General features: G+C 36.9%; 1 protein-coding gene across 1 annotated transcript; it reads left to right on the forward strand.

Annotated features, from left to right (window-relative positions):
* Window positions 1–351: 351 nt before the first annotated feature.
* Window positions 352–13502, forward strand: NPFFR2 (neuropeptide FF receptor 2). The gene is made up of 3 exons (XM_036282247.1): window positions 352–679; window positions 6086–6185; window positions 12673–13502. Exons 1-3 carry the CDS (start codon window positions 352–354, stop codon window positions 13427–13429), a joined length of 1185 nt encoding a protein of 394 aa, XP_036138140.1. The 3' UTR covers window positions 13430–13502.
* The last annotated feature ends 249 nt before the right edge of the window (window positions 13503–13751 follow it).

Below are 13751 nucleotides of genomic sequence, written 5' to 3' on the forward strand. Positions count from 1 at the left end.
CAAGTGGGCTAAGGAGCCAGACACAAGATATGCTTCACTTAAATTTTTAAAAGTATAGAAGGTATGATAAGGAAGTGAAATATAGAGTATATTAAGGAAATAAAATAGAATAATAAGTATTAGTTATGGTACAAAGTGGAATTTTCAAATGCTCTTGGTTAAACTCTGAATACTTTAAATGACTCACGTATAGCTCAATTCCATGCAAAAATTATGGATTATTATAGGAGGCCCAACAAAATTCTAAAGCACTTTAAAAGTGTTACTCTTAAACTCAGGCACAGAATTTATGTTCTACTGGTCCCTAATTACGTTTTTTTCTCTTCTGCCTCTTCTTTGCTCAGGTCCATCATGAGTGAGAAATGGGACTCAAACTCTTCAGAGAACTGGCATCATAATTTGAGTCTCAATGACATGAAGCCTTATCTGGATGCAGACATCAATATTACCTACGTGAACTACTACCTTCATCATGCTCAAGTGGCAGCGATCTTCATTATTTCCTACTTTCTGATCTTCTTCCTGTGCATGGTGGGCAATACAGTGGTTTGCTTCATTGTAATGAGGAACAAACATATGCACACAGTCACTAATCTCTTCATCTTGAACCTGGCAATAAGTGATTTACTAGTTGGCATATTTTGTATGCCTATCACACTTCTGGACAACATTATAGCAGGTATGTTGACTTGTGTGCAGTGCAAAGATGGTAGGAGAAAAGGCTTGTCCTACCTCCCTGCAGCCATGGCTGGGTCATCTGTTCATTCACATTTATATAACTCATGAAGTTATTCCCCCTCCGTAAATCTAGTACCCACCCTACATCATACATAGTTACGACTATATTATTGACTGTATTCCCTATGCTGTATTGTACGTCCCTGTGACTATTTTGTAACTGCCAATTTGTACATCTTGACTACTTCTCCTTAGAGTATTAACTGAAGGTCACTAGAGAATGAGATCTAGCACACATTACCAAAGACTTTGAATTATTTCATACAGGTCAGGGCACATAGAATGTGATAGAAATATTATTGAGAATATTATAGACCATGAATTTCAAGGAACTGGTAAGTCTGGTTTCAGTTGGGGAATTGTCTTCTATCCAATATAAATAGATATTTAGACCCTGTTGTGATTAGCTAGGGAGATTTCCAATGGTTTTTGATGGGAGATGGAGCAGCCGTCCTAATGATTTCTCAAAGATAGAAGTTTCATCAGGGGTAATTTACACTTTTGCATTAATTGTGTACTTGGGGAATACAAGAAGAGTATGTCTCTAACTCCCAGTACAGTTTTGATACATAGTGCCTGCTTAACAAGTATTTGTTATAGTAACTAATGAATAGTACTCAAGATATTCATATTCCTAATCTATAAGAATAAATGAAACAATAGCAACATATCAAAACATTTAGAGCAGCATGAGCCATATCATAGTTTTTTTCATAACATTCAACATTAGTTGACAGAAGAATAAGAGATTTCCCTATAGAATTTACCCATTTCCTTCCTTTCTCTGCAGTAGGAGTTCAGAATGCCTATTCTTTATAGGTCCTGTGTCTTTGTGTTTTCTATCATTAAATAATGATCTTTATCAAGAATGTTCAATTTCAAGGGACTCTGCTAGACAAAAAGAGAATGAAAGAATTGATAAAAAATGATCATTATTGTTCTCAAGAAACCTATTCACCAATAACTAATGCAGTATTCCCTGTAAATGTATATAATTAAAATTGTTATTTAAAAATTTTCATATGCATTACGCTTGCTTACCTCTGGTTTGCATTCCCAGGAGGCAGCCTCATTCAGCAATTTTTGCCTTTATTCTTGGTAATGACTATCATATTTCTAACCACCATGTTTTCATTATTAGGTGGTATTTTCCAACTGTAGAGCTGTACTTTACTATCACAACCCTCTTCTACCAGATAAGGCTGTTCTCCCTAACAGACTGCCCTGAAATGACAGCACAAGGACAAAAAAACAAAAATACCAGAAACTACGTGTCAGATGCTATTGAATGTGACAAGACTGGCTGAAGTCTTGTATAAGTACAATCACACACATGTATACAGAACCACAAATATACATTCACACTCTTTCCTCCTCTCCTCTCAATATAATTAGATCAGTGTAATCAGAGAATTGCGTGGATTGCTTTTCTCCATTGCCATTGGGAGTGGGATTCTTACAATATCTTGAGAAAAATAATTTTCTAAGACTTGCATGGGAGAATGAGTGAATTTTATTTTCATGGTGTTATATCCCTCGGTTTGCAAAATCCCAATTCCCTTAGGACAGTCCTGGAAGATGTGCAGCTGGGAATTCAGCAGGGCTAAAAGCAGAGCCAGTGTCTGGAGTTTCTGCTCCATGGTGGAGTTGAGTCCAGCGTAGCATCAGGCTAATCACAGTCCATCAGTCCGTTGTTGTGGGGGGTCCACATGGCTCAACTGCAGGAGCATGAGCCCTGCAAGCCAGGAGTCAGGCTGGAGCCCCCAGAGAGCAGAAAGGGCAGGAGGGCCAAGAGGGAGGCCACCCCTTTGTTCAGGAGCTTAAGTATCTCAGGTTTCATTTCCTGCAGTGGCCATGCCTTTTTTGGCCGATTATCTGTTTCCAGGTGTGATTGACAGGCAAGCACCTTCCCATGTCACCCAGACCTTACTGGGCAGGCATCTAAACTGCCTCTGTCTGGTCCCTTCCCCCACTGATCTGCAGGGAACAGACCTAGACAGTGTTAAACTGCAGCTTTCTGGCAAAGCTGTACAGATGGCATGCCCATGTTATCTAGCCTCTCTTTGCTCCTTTTCTGTTAATTAATAACCAGGTTACTACAACTGTATCAATAGTTTTTGATTGAATCAATATTTGGAATATATGTTCCTATTATACATATCTTACCCCTGCTGAGCCAAGAGGAGTGCTATGATAGCAATTTTTCTCTTAGTTTTTTGTTTTCCTGGATTTAATAGGGGTTACATATTTTGATTTATTTAGTTTGGGGTGTATAACTGGTGGTAATGTACCCTCAAATTCTTTTCCAGGAGTGTGTTAATTTCTTGTCTATACTTTCAAGCATAGTAGGTAACCTGTAAATCGCATCCTTTTTCCTGGTGATACCCTCCAGATGCTCGGAGTTTCGTTCCCACCCAGACAGTGCTCTCCAGGCAGGGAGCTCAGCTGCGGCTCTGGACTGTCCCTTCCCTGAGACCCTGGCAATCCCTTTACCTCGACCAGTCCTCTGTTGTCGGAATGCCACCTGTTTTTTCTTGGTTTATTTTTCTGTTATCTTCCAAAGAAAGGGTGAGTTGAGATTAAAAGTCTGAAATCTTGTGGATCTGCACATATCCTTTATTCTGCCCTCATACTCGACGAGTTAGCGATGTAAAGTATTTTAGGCTGGACGTTTTTTCCCTCAAAATGTTTAAAGAGACTACTCTATTGTTATTCTGGAGAAACCTGATGTTACTGTAGAAAAATCTAATGCCGTTTGACTCTTGATTCTTTTACTCCTGACTTGTATTTTGTTTTTCTTCCTGGAAGTTCTTGGGGCTTCGCTTTATCCCCAAGTGTTTTAAACTTCAGGCCATTGTGCTTTGGAGTGTCTTTTTTCTTTTTCATTTATTGTGGTGGACATAAATAGGTCCTTTCAAGCAAAGAAAATGAATTCCCTTCAACCCTGGGGTATTTTCTTGTAGAGTTCCTTTCTGTTTTTCTTTCTTCAACTCCTTTTAATCAGATAGTTGAGATTTGAGTTGCCCTCCCCTTTTTAAAATCTTTTTGTCTTCCATTTTCTGTTTCTTTTTGTTCTACTTTCAAAGATCTTCTTAACTTTCTCTTCCAGACTTTATGTTGAGTTCTTCATTTCTGTTATCATATTTTAAAATCTTTGAGCTGCTTTTATATTCTGTGTGTTTCTTATATCCTCATGCATGTGTTTCATGGATAAAATGTGTTATACCTTTGAGGTTATTAATAATAATAATGTATTTGCCTTTCATATTTCATCTACCTGATTCATATTGGTTTTCTCCTAAATTTCTTTTTTTCCAGTTTGTTTGAGACTCATTTATATTTGTTGTTTTCCTAATGTCAACTGCTATTTAGCTGCTTGTGTTTCAGAAAGAGGCCCTGTGTGGCTTCCTTGAACTTCTGTGGGCATGATGATTCAGGTTAGGACTACCCTCAGCTTCCGGAGTCTGGGCCATTCACAACCATGAACATCTGCATGTCACTGTTCTCGGGAGAATCACTTTCTCCAGAAGGAAATTCTCCTATCTACTGCCATAGGCATATGAAGCTGAATGACCATTGCACTCCAGACTGAGGGGCCAGCGGTATTGCATGCAGAGTGTACTTTCATTTCATTCTCCTGCATCTCTGGGAAACTCACTCCCCTGCACCTAGTGACTCAGAGTCTAGAGACACTGTGCTTCCACCACCTTAACGAGTAGCCTCCTAGGAAAAATCTGATTGCATTTATACGTAATTCAGCCAACCGTGGTGTTTGCCCAACTTGACTTTCAGTTCATCTGCCATCTCAGTTTCTTTGGATTTCTGTTCTTTCTGTCCTAGTACTATCATTTCAGTGGAGTTTGGTGAGAGAAAGAAGATAAATCGTATGCTTATTCTTCCATTTTCAGCCGATGGCTGTTCACACTCTGCATTTTTGTTGAAAAATAATACTGTAACAAACACACACATTTTAGGGCTGGGAAGACATGCTCTCTTTTTTATTATTCATTAGAGTTACTCAAGCTCCTGACACAAATGGTCTGAATGGATGCTAAGTGTGTGTTTGTTTTTTAAAGATATACTTGAATTATTTAGGTTACTGGGAATATTTTTAATTAGGTAAGAATGTTTTAAAAAATAAATTACAGGATATTTTTAAGAGATACATTTTTAAAATCTGAGAAATATGTAGCATTCATCTTTTGGGAAATTAGAATATTAGCTAGTAGAAGAATAATGTTACTTTCCTATAATAGCAGGTGGATGTTTAGAATATCAAACTGCTGTGATAAGTTTACTCATTTTTTTTTATAAACATTCCAGTAACTGAGATTCACTTAATGAAGAATTCAAATAGACGACTTTTGTTCATGCAAAGTGCTCTTTATTCTCATAGTGTGTCTTAGTCAGCTCAGGCTGCTGTCACAAAATACCATTGACGGAGGCTTAAACAGCAGACATTTATTTTATCACCATTCTGGGGGTTCCAAGTTTGAGATCAGGGTGCCAGCATGGTCAGGTTCTTGGTGAGAGGACTTCTCCTGCTTTGTACCCAGCCACCCCCTTGCTGTGTGTTCCCACGGTCTTTCCACAGTGCATGCATGTGGAGAGTCATTCTCTTTCTCCCTCCTCTGATACATCCCATCAGGTGGGCAACACCCTCCTGGCCTCATCTAAACCCAATTACTGCCCAAAGGCTGAATCTCCAAATACCATCGCATTGGGGTTTAAAGCTTCAATATATAAACTGGTGGGGGAGGGGGCAAACATTTATTGCATAAGAAAGTACCTCGGTGGTGATTTCATTACATTATATGTAAATAAATATTAACTTTATTTTACCTGTAATGGCTCCTAATTTATGGGGTACATTCCCAACTTAGAATACCATATTCTTCCTGTTTTATTCATTTAAAGGGCATTATTGTATAAGAGAGACTTGTCTAGACTCTGGAACCATACTGCTAGGGTTTAAATCCTTAATATAATGCTAACCAGCTGTGTGGCAAGGCCTGTGATACTTGTGTGTTTGTTATTTAGTCTATATCAAGAGGAGAATAATAGAGGCTTCAAAAGCCTATTGTGGGGGTTAGATGTGTTAATAGGCAGAGAGCACTATTACATTGCCTACAGTGTAACTACTGTGTATGTCTTACATTGTTATTCCTATACTGCAAAACAGAGCTCTGAAGATACCGATGAAAACAATGGGAAACATTGATTGTTCCATGGATATCATTTAGAAAAGTTATATCAGTCTTGATTCCATGCCTTTCTGTTTATATTTTCAGTGAAATTTTTAAAAGTGATTTTTTCCAAACACTAAATGGTTGCCTTTCCTTTTCAGGATGGCCATTTGGAAGCACAATGTGCAAAATCAGTGGATTGGTTCAGGGAATATCAGTTGCAGCTTCAGTCTTCACACTGGTGGCCATCGCCGTGGATAGGTGAGTCCCCGAAGGTCTGAATCCAGAAGAGTGGGCGTGTCCACAGCCAGTCCCCCTAACTGGAGAAAAACGTGCAATCCGCCTAGCTGGGTTGTGTGTGTACATGAGAAAGAGATAGGATATTATATAGAGATAATATATATGGAGAGAGTGATGAAAAAACATGAAATGTAGTATAATTGTTGACATCAAAAACCTTGATAGATTCTATTTTTAATAGTAATTTGTTGTTTCCATCATTATTTACAATGTTTTAATCTATTTCTAAGAACTAGCACATCAACCTAGTTTATTTGGTTTACAGGTAAAGAGAATAGAATTTAAACATACTTTAACCAGTCTATGCCAAAGTTATGTTTTTTTACATTACGTTTCCAAATTTGCTATGTCCTGTTACTATTATACTAAATTATGTTTGCATACTACTTATTTGTTTATAGTACTATTGCTAAATTATTTTGATGTGGATTTTTATAATAAAATTTATACCTTAATCATATAATATACATGCCATCTTTAGAGCAAATAAAAACCTATAATATCCTTTTCACTTTCTCCTTGAATCTTGAGCCTATCAGGTTCATTTCCACGTTACATTTACTATTAAATGTCCCTAAGTTCCCCTTTCACTGTTTCTAGCATGCCTCCTGAATAGAGATTTAGAAATAAACACTGCTCTTCATTATAAAAAGTAAATGAGGTTAGAAAAATAAATAAACTGTGCTACATTTATTTGATGAATAACTATACAGTGGTTAAAATTAATAAGATAGGTATCGGCACATACTAAAATACCTAAATTCAAAGACATGCAATCTCAACAAAGAAGTTACATAATGATACATACAACATGGTGCCATTTTATAAAACTTAAAATGTTATAGATTCGGGCTATATATAATGTTAAAGATGACTGGGATTAAGTAGATTTACCAAAGGAATTTCAACTGTATCTGTAACATTTTAGGTTTTTTTAAAAGCTGATGAAAATACAATCACTTGCTGCGACTGATGGTTTAATTCACAGTCACTGCCTCTCTTCGCACCCATGCATCTCTCTTCTGTAGTCAGTCATCTATTGCCATATAACAAGTCACTTTCCAAAACAAACCACTCAGTGGTTTAAAATGGCAGCAATATTTCTTATGCACATGAATTTGTGATGTCAGCAGATTCAGCAAGTATAGATTCTCTCTGCTTCGCTTGGCACAAGGTAGAGTGCTCCAAGGCCAGGGCTGAAAGCTTTTCACTTTCATGTTGGTGCCTAGTCTGGAAAGACCTGAACAATGAGGAGATAGAACTGAGGCTCTCAGGCCCTCCGTCTCTACTGGTTTCTCCACCTGGATTCTACAACATGGCAGCTTCCAGGTAGCTGAACTTCTCTTGTGTCGGTCCGAGGCTCTAAACATCTGTGTCCTAGGAGGAAGTACCAGTGAAAAGCATGCACTGTCATTTCTGCATTCTCTTCATTAGAAATGAATTGTTAAGGCCAAACCAAATTCAAGCGGAAGGGAATAGAATTTGGAAGGAATGTCAAAGAAATTGCATCTTGTAAGGCCACCACACCTTTGTGTCTATCTCAACTACTTGTACTTGAATGCTTTTCTCAGGGTCAGCTCTTGGAGGAAGCCAAACTACAAAAAATAAAAACGAACAAACAAAAACTTTCAAACCTATTTCTCCAGACTAAGCCTTTGTCATAAATTTTATTCTTATGTTCAAAATACCGACTGGATAACTTCACCTGTATACCCAACAACAAGCACCTCAAACTAAACATGCCCAGAACTGAACTTCTCTGAACTACAGTCCCTCCAAAAAAAAACAGAAGAAAAACTTAGGTCATTTTTCTTGTCTTCCCCAATCAATGAATGTCAGGATCACTCACCCAATTCAAGTGAAAACCTAAGATTTATCCTTGAGACCTCCTTTTCTCTTCAATTTCTATCCAGTTATTCTTTAAATCCCGTCGGTTCTGGGTGCTGACTCAGAATGGTCCTGACTCAGAAACTATCCTTTGTTGCTTGAGATAGAATACTGATATTATTTTTCTATATAGCTGTGATGTGTGAACTTAACTGTGCCACAGGGTGCCCAGATATTTGGTCAAACAGTACGTGGGGTATCTTTGAAGATATTTTTAAAAATAATTTTAAAAAAAATTTTAGTTACACTTGACACACAATATTATATTAGTTTTGGGTGTACAACATAGCGATCAGACATGTATAACATACAAAGTAATCATCCTGATAAGTCTAGTACCCATTTGACTCTTGGTTATTACAATATTATTGCTTATATTCCCTATGCTTTACTTGACATCCTCATGACCATTTTTAAAATTGGCAATTTGTACATTTTATTAATCCCTTTCCCCTTTTACCCATCCCCCCAAACCACCTCCCATCTGGCAACCATCAGTTTGTTCTGTGTATAAATTTATTACTGTTTTGTTTGTTTGTTTATTTTTTTTTCTTTTTTAGATTTCATATATAAATGAAATCATATGGCATTTGTCTTTTTCTGTCTTATTTCATTTGGCATAATATCCTTTAGGTCCATCCTTGTTGTTGCAATGGCAAGATTTCATTCTTTTTATGGCTGAGTAGTATTTCATTGTATATATGTACCACTTGTTTATTCATTCATCTATCATTGGGCACTTAGGTTACTTTTATATCTTGACCAGTGTAAATAAAACTGCAGTGAACAGAGGGGTGCATTTGTCTTTTTGAATTAGTATTCTTTGGATGAATACCCAGAAGTAGAATTGCTGGGTCATATGGTAGTTGTATTTTTAATATTTGAGGAACCTCCATACTGTTTTCTATAGTGGCAGTACTAATTTACACTCCCACCAACAATGCTCAAGGGTTCCCTTTTCTCCACATTCTTGCCAACACTTGTGTTTGTTGAATTACTGATGATAGCCCTTCTAACAGGTGTGAGGTGATATCTCATTGTGGTTTTAATTAGAAATTCCCTGATGATTAGTAATGTTGAGCATCTTTTCATATGTCTATTGGCCATCTGTATGTGCTCTTTGGAGAAGAAATGCCTGTTCAAGTCATCTGCCCATTCTTTAATCAGATTGTTTATTCTTTTGGTGTTAAGTTGTATGACTTTCTTATATATTTTCAATATTAGCCCCTCATCAGATAGACCATTGGAAAATATCCTCTCTCATTCAGTAAGTTGTCTTTTTGTTGATGGTTTCTCTTGCTGTGCAAAACCTTTTTATTTTTTTTATTTTTTTATTTTTTTCATTTTTTGTTCAGATAGAGTGGGAGGGAGAGAGAGAGGGAGAGAGAGAGAGAGAAACATCGATGTGAAGGGACACATCGACTGGCTGCCACCCGCACGACCAGCCAGGGCCAGGGACAAACTGCAACCGAGGTACGTGCCCTTAGCGGGAACCGAACCCGGGTCTCTCCGGACTGCAGGTCGACGCTCTAACCGCTGAGCCAAACTGGCCAGGGCTGCAAAACCTTTTTAGCTTGATGTGTTCCCATGTTGCTATTTGGGGTCTTTCTTATTTTCATATAAACTTTATACTCCCCCCCCCCGTTGCTTGAGGATATATGTCATAAAAAATATTACTAAGAGAAATGTCCAATATTTTATTGCCTGTGTCATCTTGAAGAAATTTTATGGTTTAAGATCTTAACATTTCTTGTAATACTGATTGGGTCGTGATGAACTCCTTTCGCTTTTTCTTGTCTGTGAAACTTTTTATCTTTACTTTTATTCTAAATGTTCACTTTGCTGGATAGAGTAGTCTTGATTGTAGGTCTTTGCTAATTATCACTTTACATATTTCATACTTATCCCTCCTGGCCTGCAAAGTTTCTGTTGAGAAATCAGCTGACAGTCTTATGGGAACTCCGTTGTAGGTAACTAACTGCTTTTTTCTTGCCACTTTTAAGATACTCTTTTTATCTTTAACCATTGGCACTTTAATGATGATAAGTCTTTGTGTGGGCCTCTTTAGGTTTATTTTGTTTGAAATTCTACACTTCCCGGACTTGTATGAATATTTCCTTTGCTAGGGTAGGAAAGTTTTTAGTGATTATTTCTTCAAATAGGTTTTCAATCATTTGCTCTCTTCTTCTTCTGGTACCACTATGATGTGGATATTGTTATGCTTGATGTTGTTCCAGAGGTTCCTTAAAGTATTCTCATTTATTTGGTTTTTATTTTTTGCTGTTCTGATTGGTTTTCCCCACTACTTTGTCTGATTCTGTCCTCTGCTTCATCTAATCTGTTGATTTCCTCTAACATATTCTTCATTTCAGCTATTATTAGTCTTTATTTCTGACTGATTCTTTTTTATGTTTTCTATCCAGTTTTATGTTTCCTATCTCTTTGTTAATGTTGTCACTGAATTCATTTCCTAAGTTTATTGAGCATCCTTATAACCAGTGTTTTAAACTGTGAGGTTTTTTTTTGTTTTTTTTGTTTTTTTAATGAGATTGAATCAAAAGAGTAGAGTAAATGGTCAGAGTAAAGAAGACTGCCCTCTTTATTATGGCTGGCCCTTATTTAATCAGCTGAAGGCTGACCTTCCTACAAGTAAAAGAAAACTTCTCCTGCTTAGTTTTTTTTTTTTACTTGGAACATCAGTCTTTTCCTTCATCCAGACTTGAAACATCAGTTCTTCTGGGATCTTGAGCCTGCTATCTTTCAGACTGGCACTCGCATCAGTGGCTCTCTGGTTCCCAGGCCTTTTGACTTGAATGAAATGACACTATTGTCTCTCCTAGATCTCCATTTTGCCAACTGAAGGGACTTCTAGGGACTTCTTAACCTCTATAATAGCATGAATCAATTCTTATAATAAACATCTTTCAATATATTTACACATCCTGTTGTTTCTGTTTTCCTGGAAAACCCTGACTAATGTACTTGCCAAGTTTATATTCTAGCACAATTTTAGAAAAATTACACAATATTTCCATTGACTATTTTTAGTCAGGGAGCATTTTCTATCTTGTTCATCTTTTCCCCTGAGAATACATTTACATATGCATATATTTGTTGAATGAATAAATAAATAAAATATTTGAGGTTCTTATAGTTGGTTTACAAAAAGAGCAAAATATCTAGAATTGTGCCTATGAAGTTATCCATAATATAATAGTGAGCAAATATGAGGATTTGCTGATCAGAAGACTAGAAGAAAACTTGGAGGTTAAGACAGAAGGCTTTATACATGCGATGACGTGGTTCTAAAGGACAACAGAGCAGTCAAAGCTCAAGCTAACTAGTCATTATATTAAGTTATATCAGATAAATTAGTTTGGAGTTGCTGCTGGACCATGTAAAAACTCTAAGTTTTCTTAGGGGAAGATCCAGAAAGTAATCATTTTTATAACATTTAAGTTTTATAGAGTCATCACAAAAATCAAAGAAGGTTAAATAGGTGACAGTAATTTGAAAATTATAAAATGTTATACAGTTACTTAATCATATGATTATCTTATAATTAACATAATAAGTATCAGTAATACTAACATCAAGAATCACAATAACAAAATAGAGGTAAAATAAATCAGACTTGCTCTACCTACTGAATTTCTGTTCTCACCACAGGACATTGGGAAGGTGCATAATCAGAATTCATAATGGAAGGTCTTAGACTCTTATAGCTGTGAAGCAAACCACCAAAACACATAGTGGCTTAAAACAATAATTATTTAATATTTTTCATGATTCTGGTTGAGTACCTCTTGTGGTTCTCCTGCTCAGTGTGTTGTAGCTGAAATCAGTCATGCTGCAGCATTACCCTGGGAGCTAAATTGGGGCTGGAACATGCTAGATGGCCAGCCTTTCATGCCCCAGGGTCTTTCTCCACACAGTCTCTCATCTAATTCAAGCTTCTTCACAACCTGGTAGCTAGCTTTCAAGATGAAATATTTCAAAAGTCCAAGCCCCAATATGCGAGTTCATAAAAAAGCTTCTGTTTATGTCATGCTTGCTAATGTCCCATTGACCAAGGCAAGTTACATGGCCAAGCACACAGAATACACAGGAGAGGACCACAGAAGGGCATGAAGAAGAAGCATTTAAGAATATGGGCTCTGGAAGTCAACTACTTGTATAAAAATTATGTGTAATTATGGGCAATATTTTTACCTTTTCTAAGCCTGTTTTCCCATCTTTTAAATGATGAAGCTTAAAGAGATAACTCATGCAAATCAATGGAAAAGAATGGAACAGCATATTACATATTCATGTTTAATATATAATAGTTACCACTATTACTTTTGTTAAGAACAGTGTATGATATACTTTACTTATTCATATTTTCAATTGAAATTTATCTCATAAAAATTACAGAAGTTGGCAATCATGCCTTTCTTCTGCTAATGCTAACTTTCTATATTTTTGAAAAGAATGTGGGAATTACTTAAATAAATTTAATTCACAAGTCAGTCAGAAATTATGAGGCACTGCCTCAACTGATATTTGCCTTTAATTACAGGTTTCGATGTGTTGTCTACCCTTTTAAACCAAAGCTCACTATCAAGACAGCATTTGTCATTATTGTGATCATCTGGGTCCTGGCCATTGCCATTATGTCTCCATCTGCAATAATGTTACATGTACAAGAAGAAAAATATTACCGAGTGAGACTCAACTCTCAGAATGAAACCATGCCAGTCTACTGGTGCCGGGAAGATTGGCCAAATAAGGAAATGAGAAAGATCTATACCACTGTGCTATTTGCTACAATTTACCTGTCTCCCCTGTCCCTCATTGTCATCATGTATGGAAGGATCGGAGTTTCACTCTTCAAGAGGACGGTGCCTCACATAGGCAAGCAGAACCAGAAGCAGTGGCACGTGGTGCCCAAGAAGAAGCAGAAGGTCATCAAGATGCTTCTGATTGTGGCTCTACTTTTTATTCTCTCCTGGCTGCCCTTGTGGACTCTGATGATGCTCTCAGACTATGCCGAACTGTCCTCAAATGAACTGCAGGTCATCAATATCTACATCTACCCTCTTGCACACTGGTTAGCCTTTTGTAATAGCAGCATCAACCCCATCATTTATGGTTTCTTCAATGAGAATTTTCGCCGTGGTTTCGAAGATGCTTTTCACCTCCAGTTCTGCCGAAAGAGAGCACAGTCCAAGGAAACCCATGCCCTAAGAGCTGAAAATCATGTGGTCATAAATACATCTCATCAGTTAGCCCATGAACCTACAATCCAAAACCCACATGAGGAAAATTTGCTTTAGAGAAAGTGCTGAAAACACCAAACAGAAATTGATGGAAGAATTAGCAGGAGCAACCAATAGCGATGAGACTAAAAAAAGAGCTAGTGTGTGATGATGTCAACTCTACTGTTATATTGAAATACTATTGATACCTATGGTTTTGTAGTTCAATTGTTTCTAAGGACGTTTTAAAGAAAAGATGTATGGAAAGCCCTCTCTGGAAAAAAAATGTAAGCAAAATGGTCTTATGTTCATAACCAATCTTACGGTATGTTAAATATATAAAGTGACTAATATATGTTTGCCTGGATAAATCTATTTTCTAGGATAACATTTCAAAGCC

The sequence above is a fragment of the Molossus molossus genome, unplaced genomic scaffold (assembly GCF_014108415.1).
Source record: "Molossus molossus isolate mMolMol1 unplaced genomic scaffold, mMolMol1.p scaffold_m16_p_1, whole genome shotgun sequence".
Taxonomy (NCBI): Eukaryota; Metazoa; Chordata; class Mammalia; order Chiroptera; family Molossidae; genus Molossus; species Molossus molossus.